Source organism: Chelonia mydas, chromosome 23 (genome assembly GCF_015237465.2).
Source record: "Chelonia mydas isolate rCheMyd1 chromosome 23, rCheMyd1.pri.v2, whole genome shotgun sequence".
Classification (NCBI taxonomy): Eukaryota; Metazoa; Chordata; order Testudines; family Cheloniidae; genus Chelonia; species Chelonia mydas.
Genome location: NC_051263.2, coordinates 1,236,499 through 1,248,483, shown reverse-complemented (window position 1 = coordinate 1,248,483; position 11,985 = coordinate 1,236,499). Strand labels below are relative to the sequence as shown.

Below are 11,985 nucleotides of genomic sequence, written 5' to 3'. Positions count from 1 at the left end.
CCTGTGCCGAGACTCAGGGGAGTTGGACTCTGTTCCCACCTCTGCCACAAACTCCCTGGGTGTCTGTGATGAAGTGGGAATGTTCTTAATGTTTTCTCTGAATACTGGGTGGCTGCCTCAGTTTCCCCTAGGCATTCCTTAAGTACCCAGGTGGTGGGATCAGGGGGTGTGAGTGTTGCAGAGCCCTAGGCAGGTGTGACGGGGTCTGCACAGAGAATGGCCGATACCCTGTCTCCTGGCAACTGATGGCTTGGGCCCCTCCTCCTCTGCAGGGTTGCTGGTTCAACTCCGGCTCGAAGGCTTTCTAATGCGTAACCCTCTCTTTTTGCACAGGTGTGGCGTTATTGACATAATCTGGGCCCGTATAGATCATTGTGGCAACCAAGGTCCTGTCGTGGCACCAAGTCTTGTATAAAGGGGGTCAAACGAGGTGTCTCAGACGAGGTTATGGTTGGCTGGTTAGGACTGTGCTGTCTATATGTGGGTATCATTTTTGTAGTTAAAGATATGACTATTGGTTCTGTACAGTCTGTATTTCCAATTTATGCTCTGCTTCTGGGGGACACCCCAGACACGTTGGTGTCAGCTCTGCCTAGCCTGCTCGATGGCCCATTAAGGACCGTCAGCGATACAATGACCCACTGAGGGAAGGCAGACACGTCTGGGGCCTCAGCAAAGTGTGCAGGGACCTGCCCATATGACTCCAAACTCCATTTTGCTGTAATTTTCCACAGTCAGAACAAAGAGGGGTTCTTACTCTTGGAGGAGACTAGAAAGGGCTGATGCCTCGTCTCCATCCTGTCTTCAGTCCTGCTTCCGACCTCTGGAGGGACTTGGCTACATTGAAGCTTTGAACCAAGGACTGAAGGACCCATCCCAGCTGGGGATGTTCTCCAGAGACTTGATTTGAACCTCAGTTTATTCCGTCCCTGCTACAAGCCTGAGCCAAGGACTTTGCCATTACTGTATATAATTGATTCCATTTAACCCATTCTAGCTCTCATCTCTATCTTTTTCATTTGATGAATAAACCTTTAGATTTTAGATTCTAAAGGTTTGGAACAGCGTGATTTGTGGATAAGGTCTGACTTGTATATTGACCTGGGTCTGGGGCTTGGTCCTTTGGGATCGAGAGAACCTTTGTTCTTTTACTGGGGTATTGGTTTTCATAACCCTTTGACCCCATAACGAGGGGCACTGGTGGGGATACTGGGAAACTGGGGTGACTAAGGGAATAGCTTGTGTGACTTGTGGTTAGCCAGTGGGGTGAGACCAAAGTCCTCTCTGTCTGGCTGGTTTGGTTTGCCTTGGTGTGCACAGAAACCCCAGCCTGGGGCTGTAACTGCCCTGCTTGAAGCAGTTTGTCCGGAATTGGTGCCTCTCGGGGGGGGTCCCGCCAGAACCAGCCTCATTACAACAGGGTTACAATGGCCTTCTTCAGGAGACGGTGACAGGCCGTCACTCCGCTCTTCCCAAGTTGTTGTGGACTCGCAGGCCTGTGTGCTCTCAGCTCCCCACGGTTTCCAGGGAGAACCCCTCGTGTGCCAGCCCGTCTCGAGGTCACCCCCTCTTTGCCAGGGTCGAGCTGCAGACGCCTCCGCCCCTGGGACCGCTCGCTGCAATCCCCCAGGGGACCCTGTTACTGCAAAAGTCCTTCTCTCTGGTCACACACTCCCAGGGGTTAAGCGTAGCTCCTCCGCCCCCTGAAACCGCCCCTCTCTGAGCCTTCAGCACGCCTGGTCCTCGTTACCCCCCTTCGTTTTACTGCTCCCCAGTCGCTTACTGCAGGATGTTCGGTCCACGGGGTGCAGTAGATCCCACCACTGCCACCAGTTGTCACGGAGTCCCCGGGCGATGCTCTGGACCTGCTCCCTACGAAGCCAGGCAGGACTCTGGGGGAGTCTCCTCTCGGGGAGCAGCCCGTCTGCAGGGCAAGAGACTTCCCCAGCTTCCACCTTCCTGGGTCTGACCTCCGAGTATCATTCAGCATCCCCTGCCCCACCCTGCGCTTCCCACAGTAAGTCTGCCTGGGGGGGGGGGCACAGGGCCCTGCCCCCCAACTCCGCAGTCAGACGGGACTCTCAGCCAGCCAGTAAAACAGAAGGTTTATTAGACGACAGGAACATGGTCTAACACAGAGTTTGCAGGTGCAGAGAACAGGACCCCTCAGTCAGGTCTGTCTTGGGGCCAGGGGGGCCAGAGCCCCATCTGGACCTCCCCCCATTTCCCCAGCCAGCTCCAAACTGAAACTCTCCAGTCCCTCCTCTGGCCTTTGTCTCTTTCCTGGGCCAGGAGTCACCTGATCTCTTTGTTCTCCAGCCCCTTCAGTCGGCACCTTTGCGGGGGGGGGCGGGGGGGGACCAGGCCATCAGTGGCCAGGAGACAGGGTGTCGGCCAGGCCCCCCGGGCTCTGCAACACTGGCCCCCAGGGCTCTGCAACAATCACCCCCCTGATCCCCCCACCTAGAGACTTAAGAAAAGCATAGGGGAAACTGAGGCACCCACCCAGTATTCAGAGAAAACATTAAGAACTGTCCCACATTGTCACAGTGGCGTTGGGCACGTCTCTGCTGGCCCCTGGGCCTCAGTTTCCTCAGCTGTAAAATGGGGACAATGATCCTCGCTTTGTCTCTTTCGACTGAGATCTTAGGGCCAGGGACTGTCTCATGCTCAGGGTCTGGGCCCGATAGGGTCCTGATCCTGGCCGGGGTCTGGGTGGCGCCGGGCCTGACGGGGCCCTGATCTTGGCTGGGGTTTCTAGCTGCTGCTCCAGTGCACATAGTGAACCGTCTCGTTCGCTGCCTTGTGCAGCTCTCTGATCATGGGAGGGGGCGGGCGGCTCTCACACCCCCTCAAGCAGGAATTTATTTCAGGCTAAAAGGCAGAATGAACCCACCTGCGCCCAGGGGATCCGTGCTGGGGCCCAGCTCAGCCGGGTTTGTGCGTCTCAGCAGGCCCCGGCCCCACTTGGCTGGGAGACCTCGGGAAAAGCGGGGCTGCGGGTGGCCATGCTGTGGGGGCGTCAGGAGAGAACCGAGGGCCAGGGAGGGGGGCGGCTGCGGAACTGCCTCTGCTTCTGCCCCCCGCAAATCCCACGGCTTGTTTTCCAAAAGGCGGCAGGGGGTTGGAGGGGGGGCGTTAAAAACCTGATGTCCAAGCGAAATTCCATCCTGGGCACTAATTCCCTTCGGCCTCCCTGAATTTCCCCTGCAGCTTCAGCTGGATGCAGGATCCGTCCTTGTAGCCATTCGACGTTGCTGTTGAACAGTTGCAGTGTTTCACCCCAGAAGTGGCTGCATCGCAGCTCTGGGTGAGAGATCCCGGTATAAACAGCCCCTGTGCCCCACCCCAGAGGGGGCTGCATCTCAGTGCAGCACAATGGGTCCCTGCCCCAGGGCTCACCCCAGAGACAGCTGCATTCCCCGAGGCAGTGACAGCGTGTGTGTGTACGGGGGGTGTGTGTGTGAAGGGGATCAGGCCCCATTGGGTTGAGAGGCCCAGAGAAAAGGAACGAAAGGGCCACAGGGCAGCCCCACATGCAGTGAGAGGGGGTGGGGAAGAGGCGTTCAAGCAAGGAGCACAGGGGCTAGGAACCGGACACTGCGAAATGTCCCCTGCTTTGCCACGGCCTCCCTCTGCCTCTCTCTCAGCCTCCGCTCCTGCTCCGTAATATGGGGAAAGGATCCTCTCTTTGTATATAGGCTGGGAACTCGGAGGGGCCCAGACCCATCTCCTTGTGCTGCGCAGCGCCCGGCCCCACGGGGCCCCGGTCTCGGCCGGGGTCTGGGCAGCGCTGTCAGCATAGGGCCATGAGAGGCTCACGGGAACGTGTGTTGCTTTGAGAGCAGCTCCTGACCCCCCACCCAGAGCCAGCCCCACCCCATGCCCCGGCTGCTGGGCTCCCTTGGGACCTGGCGAGGGGCTGAGCGCACCCAGGCTTGTGGGGTGAGTGAGGGCCTGGCTGCCCCCAGGCAGGGCAGGTCTACGTAGAACCCAGAGGACATGGGGAGTTTCCTGCAGACATGGGGGGGCTCCCCAAGGAAACGGGGAGCCGGCCCTGGTTCTCTGGGGCTGAGTCCGCAGCCTCCACCTCTTCCCTCCAGACCCCTGGGAACTCAGCACCCGTCAGAAGCGGGCCCTGGAGCCTGGATTTCCCAGCGCCGGCCCAGGAAAGGAGGCCACTGCCCCGGCCCTGCAGGGCATCAGGATTTCCCCTCTCTCCGAAGCAGCAGGACACACGCACCCGACAGGATACGGGGCCGGAGTGAGGGCAATTCCTGGGGCAAACCCCAGCGCCGGGCGGCTGCAATGACAGGATTGGGGGGACAAGGGGGAAACAACGCATGGACCCAAAGCTTCCAAAAACCATTTTATTGCTTGTACCGTACAAATCCGAGGGCGCAGGTGACGCGCCATGGACAGATTTACAGAACCAAAACACTCCAGGAACTAGGAAAAGCGAGAATAGTCAGAACTCACAAACTATCTTACAGAGTGAATCAAGTATCACAGCCCGGCCTCCGGGCCGCGTGCGGTCAAAGCTTCAAACTCCAGCTTTGGAGAAGTTCGTCCCCCCGTTGCTGTCGGGGAAACCCACAAGGACGTGTCAGTCTAAGTAAATGCACCTCAACTGTAGCAACTACAGAAAGGGGGAAAAGTTTCTGGACCCCTCCCCGCTCCGAGCTGGCGAAGGGAAGATGGCCGGGCCGCTCGCCGCGCCAGGCAAGCCCCAGCACCACGGCAGAGCTCACACAATCCAAGCTTGGGGACTGAGGTCAGCTCGGGGGCCGCTGGCAGGAGCCGTGCCCGAGATCCCAGCGTACCAGCTGCAGGGTCTGCGTCATTCATCTGAGGTGCCCATCGCGTTGGAGGTTCCCTTCGCCACAAGAGTAAAATCTCCCACCCCACCGGGCGAGAAAGCTCCTGCCCCGCTGGCTGCTCGTCCATCCTCAAAGCTGGGCGGATGCCGGGCTGGCCGCAGACCAGGGCAGAGAAGTGCTCTCAACGGGAGCCGTGTCCTGGGACAGCCCCTGCCAGCCGGGGAGGGGCAGCCGTTCACCCCTGGACGCTTGGTGAGGCACAGAAGGGCACTGGATGGGCAGCAAGCCCAGTAATGCTGGTGGGAGGGAAGGACTCGGCAGCCCAGCCCCTGAGCAGGTGAATCAACACGAAATTCCAGCGACTCAGCAAGCGAAAGGCCAAATGGACATTAAGGCTCTAAAGCTCTGCGAGAAAAAGCCACAGCACCGTGCCCGGGGAGCCGGCAATCTGGCCAGACGGGCAACCCGGGCGGCCACGTGGGTTTTAAATTAAAGCTTTGCTAGGGTCCCACCTGGCTCCCTGACAAACGCAGCGTGAAATACACAGCCCAAGCAACGAAGCACTTTGACAGCATCTACAAATGCTGCTCCACCCAGGCGAGAGCCAGGCCGCGCCGCCGACCAGCAGCCCGTGGTCTGCGTGGGCTCGGTGTGGGGCTGACGCGCTGCTCCCCGGATGCGGGGCCCCAGGAGGTTCTCAGTGGCCAGCTGAGCTCTGCACATGGCCTTTCTCCAGAGAGGAAATTGCCGGCCCCCACTGAGGGGCTCGTGCACGGACCTGACACAGTCTGGGAAGGCCCAGGGAGGTTCGGAGAGCTGGGCTGGTGGTTAAAGGCACCGGACTGGGAGACGGGGGTTTCCTCCGCAGCTGTGTAACCCTGGGGGAGTTCCCAGGTCCCTGGCCGTACAAGGGGGATAAACCTTCTGCTGGGACCCCGGGGGCAGCACTGACCTGGCGGGCCCCGCTCTCCAGGCACTCGTTTGCTTTCCCCTCCCTAAGCCCAGCTGCGGCCAGGAGCAGACCCCATCGCAGGGGGGAAGACGAGCTTCTCTCCAGGGGAGGCAGGGCACACCACCAGCTCCTCCGGTCAGCCTGGGCCCCCCTGCAGGGAAGTTCCCAGATGAACTCCAGCCAGCGGCTCTGGCCGCTCGGGGCCACCTCCCGTTCTGCGGGTCCCCTGCCAGAGCCCTGGGCTGCGGGAGGAGACAGACCAGCGCTGCCAAGACTCTCGGGCGCACCCTGAGCGAGCGGGGGAAACCTGCCCCAACCCCCCGTGCCAGTGTTGCCAGGGGTGCGTCACAGGCTGGGACAGGTCACGAGACCCGTCCCCCCTCCTCTCTCGGGGCTGAGGCTGCACCAGGCTCGGAGCGCAAAGTGCCTGAGCCTCAAATTCAGCCCAGCTAACCGCGGGCGGGCGCCACAGCCAGGGACGGGAGGGTTAAGGGGAAGTTGCAGCAGGGTAGGGGGGCGTATGAGCCCTGTGGACCCCCTCACTGAGTAGCCCCAGATCCCGCAGCCTCAGCCCGGGCTCAGGCCTGCGGCTACCTGCTCCCCCTGCTGAGGGTGCCTGTCTGGGGTGGCAGCTATGCAGTGGGGAGTCTCTCTCCCAAATCCCAGCCAGGCTGCACGGCCGGCTGCGGCTCTTGGGACGAGGCTTCCGCCCTCCCTGAGAAATTCAGAGACTTCGGTGAGGAGCAGCTGGAGAGGACCGGGACCCAGATGGGCGCTAGCTCAGACACTGGTAACGGCGGCAGAACTACTCAAGAGCTTAAAAATTAGGAGCTGGCAAGCATGCCGAGCTCCGAGGCGGCAATCCCGGGGCCTGACCTTGCACAGCAGGAAGAGCTAAGCTGCGTACTTGGGGCATCTGTACCGAGAGCCCTGGCCCCCCATCCCTCAAATCAGGCATAATCGGCTAAATACCAAAACACGAGGCCACGTGATGTCCTGGCCGTCAGCCATTCACCAGTGCGTCCATTGCCTGCAAGGGAACGGCACCATGGGGAACGAACCCCTAGAATTAACGGCTAACTGGCTGACCTAAGTAAAAATCTTGGGGAAAGAGACCCCACACGCCAGGGACGCAGCCCAGCTTGGGCACCAGAGCAGGCGAGAATATCCCATCAAAACGTGTCTAACTGAAAAATTGCCGGGCCAGGCTCTCGGTCCAAGCGGCTGCAGACCCCCCGGAGTCGGGGTCCCCCCACCACGCACCCTGAGGTCGCCTCACCTGCACAACGTGGCTGTAACCTGCACCCCAGGTGCATCGGCAGCCCCAAGGCCATGCAGCTCGGATGGCTCTCTGCCACTGGGCTAGGGGTTGCGATTTCCGGCCCAGGCGTAGCTCAGAGACGCTGGGCAGGGAGACCCGCTGTGGCTCTGGGATGCCGGCAGGAGCAGAAGGCAGCTGCTCCCCCTGCCCCTCAAAGCTGCAGATGGTTTCAGAGCATTTGAGTCTGACACACACGGTCCGGCAGCTTAGTGACAATGGGGAAAGAGCGCTCAGCTCCCGCGACTCGTAACTTTCTCTGGCCAGTCTCCGCTGCCCGATGCACTCCGCCCAGCCGCTGGCGCTGGGTGGGACGGGTGGAGCGGCGCTCCCCAGCCCCTCGGCAGTGTCCATGACAGCCCACGGTGCGTCCGAATGGGGAAATGGGGCCTTTGGCGTGTGCTGTGGGAAAAGATTAGCTCGAAGTCTGGGGGCTGAGCCGGCGGGCGAGGGGCTCACAGGAGCTGCGGAGGAAGGTGCGTCTCCGGCCGAGCGCTGCAGCGTTTATTAGCTGCCTGGTCGTTCTGTGTCACAGGGTGTGAAGGGACCGCAGCACCGAGCGCGCCGACTTCTGGCTTTAAGGCAGCTTTGAAGAAAAACATTATTGCTTTTACAACCGTGCGCGTCGGACACAGGTACCGCCGTGGGCTGGGGTTGGCTTTCCTCCGGCAAGAACCCCCTCCCTTCCTGACACGCCACTTCCCCATGGAAAGGGCCGGCTTCTTCCTTAGTGCTCTTGTGCCGTGGGAGCCCTGCTGAATCTCCAAGTGCCCACCAGACTCCCTCCCCCCGCCTGCCCGCAGAGATCCACATGGCTCCAGCTGGTGCCCCTTTCCCAGCAGGTGTAAGGAAGGGCTGCAAAGATGTAACTGGCAGAAGAGAAAACAGGAACCAGGAACCCAACCCTGGGGCTGGCGAGCCAGTGTTCCTCGCTGCACCGGAGCAATGAAGTAAACAGCAGCCCTCGGGCTGAGGGCCAACCCGCCGGGCTCTCGGCCTGCTCGGAGGGTTTACTGTGCGTCCCAGCGGAGATTCCGAGTGGCGTCTTACGTCACGTCCACACGGCGTCGCTCTCCGTGACCAACAGAAATCTCTGGACAGAACGGGCGTCATTCCTTGCAAGTCAGTTTCGATTCCACAGGATTCCTCTCCAAGAACCTCTCTCCTGGTCTTTGTTTTTTAGGTTATGGCTAGCTGACAACCCGGCCCGCTGGGCCCTTGGACGCTGGAGGAAGGCTGAGAGAGGGGCTGTCTCGTGGGGTGGCGTGTCTTTAAAAGCTGTAAGCACTTCTAGGAGTTTAAAAATAAAAGCAACCCCATGGTACTGAACCAGCCAGGGCTTGGAGCTGCTCAGAGCCACGGAGCAAGAGCAATTCCTTCCTTTCCACGCAGCTCCAAACGGGGACCTAGCGTCTCCCCGCTCGCCTGGTGGTGTGATGCCAACCTGGCTGAGTTTCAAACAGCTGGGGCGGCTGCCCTGCAGCCTCCGGGGGCCGGGCTAGTGTGTGACCAGATTGCTGGAGAGAAATCCAAGGAACAAAACCAACAAGTTCTCCCGTGCTCGGAGCCCAAGTCTCTGCCTGCCACCGCCTATTCTCGGATGCTGGCGGAGTAGGAGAACTGGGGGAAGTGCGTCCGCTGATCGGCCTCCAGGGAGTCCATGCTGTCATCTGCAGACAGAGAGAGAAGCGGCTTATGGGGGGGGGGTCTCCAAGCACCACAGGGAGTTGGGAGCACAGGTGGCCTTCAACAGGACTCATGCTCCTAAACCCCTTGGATGCTTCCACAAATCGCCTCCAGAGAGCCTGTGCAACTCAAGATGCCCAGGAGTTGGGCTACGTGGTTTTTCTCTCTGCCTCCTTCCCACCAAGAGAAAACCAGGGGCCCGGTGGGCTGGAACCGCGGAGGCCTGCTCCCAACTCCCAGCTCCCAGGCTGGGTCCCAGTCTACACTGGGGACCACCGTTCCCTTCTCCCTCCGCAAGCGGCTCTCGCCGTGTGTCTGAGCAGCACACGACAATACAAGGCCCTGGATCTGGGCTGGTCCTTGTGAGTGCTTCCAGAGTGCGTGATCAAACCCTGCGTCCTGGGGTCTTTCAGCCGACATCCCTCCACGGATATCAGACACGCCACGTACAGCCCCGTGCGCTCTGACCCTAGGGCAGCGCTGACGTCCTCACTACACAGTGCGGTGCCATGAGACAGTGGGTAGAGCTCAGGAATCCTGGCTCCCGGTCCTGTGCTTAGGCCACCAGCCAGGCTTCCCCTGCTTTCTGTGCTGGGTGGGGTGGAGCTCCTCACATTTCAGCCCCTCCCCAGAGCCCAGCGCAGGCAGCTCAGCCATACTCACATCGGTCAGGAGGCGTGATGGTGATCGACTGCGCTGTGAACTCGTCGTCAAAGTATCGTGTGTCGATCTCAGATGTCACTTGGGGCTTAAACGGCGGGACGAGCTGTGCAGCAAGAGAGGCTGACATCGGTAACAGGGAACGCCCACTGGCTCCCACCCTCCCCAGCACGGCAGCGCGGCTGGGTCTGCGCCTGCCACCGAAACCATCCCTCCGGCTGCATTCCAGGGCCCAGCTACACCTCAGCTCACACCAGCCTGTGACGAAGTGGGACTGTTCTTAATGTTTCCTCTGAATAGTGTGGGGGTGACTCAGTTCCCCTATGAAGTTCTTAAGTATCTAGGTGGTGGGAGAAGGGTGTATGATCATTGCAGAGCCCTAGAGGGCAGGTGTGTGCAGGGGTCTGGACACAGAGAATGGCCGACACCCTGTTTCCTGGCAACTGATGGCCTGAGCTCTTCCGCCCTGCAAGGTGAGAGCTAAAGGGTTGGAGAACAAAGGAATCAGGTGACCTCCTGGCCCGGGAAAGGAACAAAGCCCAGAGGAGGAGGGGCTGGAGGGACTTTCAGTTTGGGGCTGGCTGGGACATGGAGTGAAGGGCAGACGTGGTTGTCTGGCTCACTGCCCCCCAAAATGGACCCAGCTGAGGGGTCCTGTTCTCTGCACCTGCAAGCTCTGTGTTAGACCATGTTCCTGTCATCTAATAAACCTCTGTTTTACTGGCTGGCTGAGAGTCAAGTCTGACTGCGAAGTTGGGGTGCAGGACCCTCTGGCTTCCCCAGGAGCCCTGCCTGAGCGGACTCGCTGGGGGAAGCGCACGGAGGGGCAGAGGATGCTGAATGCTCCGAGGTCAGACCCAGGAAGGTGGAAGCTGGGTGAGCTGTGTGTCCTGAAGACAGGCTGCTCACAGAAAGGCGACTGCCCCAGAGTCCTGACTGGCTTCATGGGGAGCAGTTCCAGAGCATCGCCCGGGGACTCCGTGACACTGGTGGCAGCGGTGGGATGTACTGCACCCCGTGGATGGCGCTTCCTGCAGTAAGTGACTGGGGAGCAGTAAAACGAAGGGGGATCGACGAGGACCAGGCGTGCTGAAGGCTCAGAGAGGAGCGGTTTCAGGGGGCGGTAAACCCCTGGGAGTGTGTGACCAGCGAGAAGGACTGTGCAGTAATGGGGTCCCCCTGGGGACTGCAGTGAGCAGGCTCAGGGGTGGAGGAGCCTGCGGCTTGGCCCTGGGAGAGAGAAGGACTTTTGCAGTAACAGGGTTCCCCTGGGGATTGCAGCGAGCAGTCCAAGGGGCGGAGGAGTCTGCGGCTCGACCCTGGCAAAGAGGTGGTGACCTCGAAAAAGCTGGCATACTTGGGGTTCTTCCTGGAAACCGTGGGGAGCTGAGAGCACACAGGCTTGTGAGTCCACAACAACGTGGGAAGAGCGGAGTGACGGCCTGTCACTGTTTCCTTAAGAAGGACATTGTAACCCGGTGCAGAAAGCGAGGGTTGAGCATTGGAAAGTTCACCAAGGCACAGTTAATCATGCAGCTGCAGGAGGAGGACCGCTCTAAGGGACAGATTCCTGACCCAAATGGGGCTATCGCAGGATCTGGGAGCAGCTGGAGTGGTAGCCAGGCATCCCCCAAGACTCCTGTCCCCGACCAGACGAGGGTCTTCACGATCGGGTTCCCCATCCGGGGATCGGAGATGCATGGGTTGGAGCTGAGTCCGAGAGAGCAAGAGGACTGTGAGAGACAGCGAGAGCCCGAGAAAGAGCTGCAGAAGCAGCAGCAGCATGAACTGGTGGTGGGGGAGCGGAGAGGCCTAGGGGACCTCCCAGGGGTGAGTGGGGATAGACCCCGGGGGGCCAGTTCCGCAGGGAACCTCGAGACTAAATTGCTGCCCCTGGTTAAGGAGTGGGGGGATGTGGATGCCCACCTCACTGCCTTTGAGCAGGCTGGAGATCTGAACCAGGGGGACCCTGCGGAAAAGCCCCGGTGTCTAGCTCCCTCGCTGGGTCCCAAGGCCGTAGACTCCGTCAGCCAGATGGATGGGGAGGTGGACGGGCTCCCACTCCTGACCCCAACCTATATGTCTGTGTGGAGTTTCCTGGGGTCGGGCCCCTCGGACCCCCAAGGGGAGCGGAAGGTGATGGTCAATGGGGAGACATTCCTGGGGTGGCGAGATCCTGGGACAGAGAGAACTGTTGTCAGGCCCTGGGTGGTGCAGCCTCAGATGCTGAGGGGCTGTGTGAGCTGGGTAAGGGTCCCAGGGATGAAGCCCCTCGCCCTGCCTACTGCCCAGATCCCTGTGCAGACCCAGGAGGGGTCAGGCTGGCTGGTTGTTGGGGTTCTCCGGGATATCGGCTGCGAGACCCTGTTGTGGGGTGACTGTGTCTCTTTGGGACAGGATCCAGACCCTGCTCCTGTAACTGCCAAGGGTTTGAATTTGAATCCAGGGAACCAATCGGTGGAGAGGGAAATGGTCAGTGAAAATGCAGATGACCTGGCTGGCAGGGGGGAGGAGCGGCTAGGCTCAGGCTACCTGCCTGCCTGTAACCA

General features: G+C 60.3%; 1 protein-coding gene across 3 annotated transcripts in view; it reads right to left on the bottom strand.

Moving 5' to 3' along the window:
* Positions 1 to 4,356: 4,356 nt before the first annotated feature.
* The window catches only part of AKT2 (AKT serine/threonine kinase 2), a 37,894-nt gene continuing 30,265 nt past the window's right edge, over positions 4,357 to 11,985 (bottom strand). For all 3 annotated transcript variants that reach the window (XM_037884347.2, XM_037884348.2, XM_037884349.2), the window contains 2 exons: positions 9,440 to 9,542; positions 4,357 to 8,760 (listed from right to left, as the gene is read on the bottom strand). In XM_037884347.2, coding sequence (XP_037740275.1) covers positions 8,681 to 8,760; positions 9,440 to 9,542 — 183 coding nt within the window. In that variant the 3' untranslated portion in view covers positions 4,357 to 8,680. The remainder of the gene's footprint in view (positions 8,761 to 9,439; positions 9,543 to 11,985) is intronic.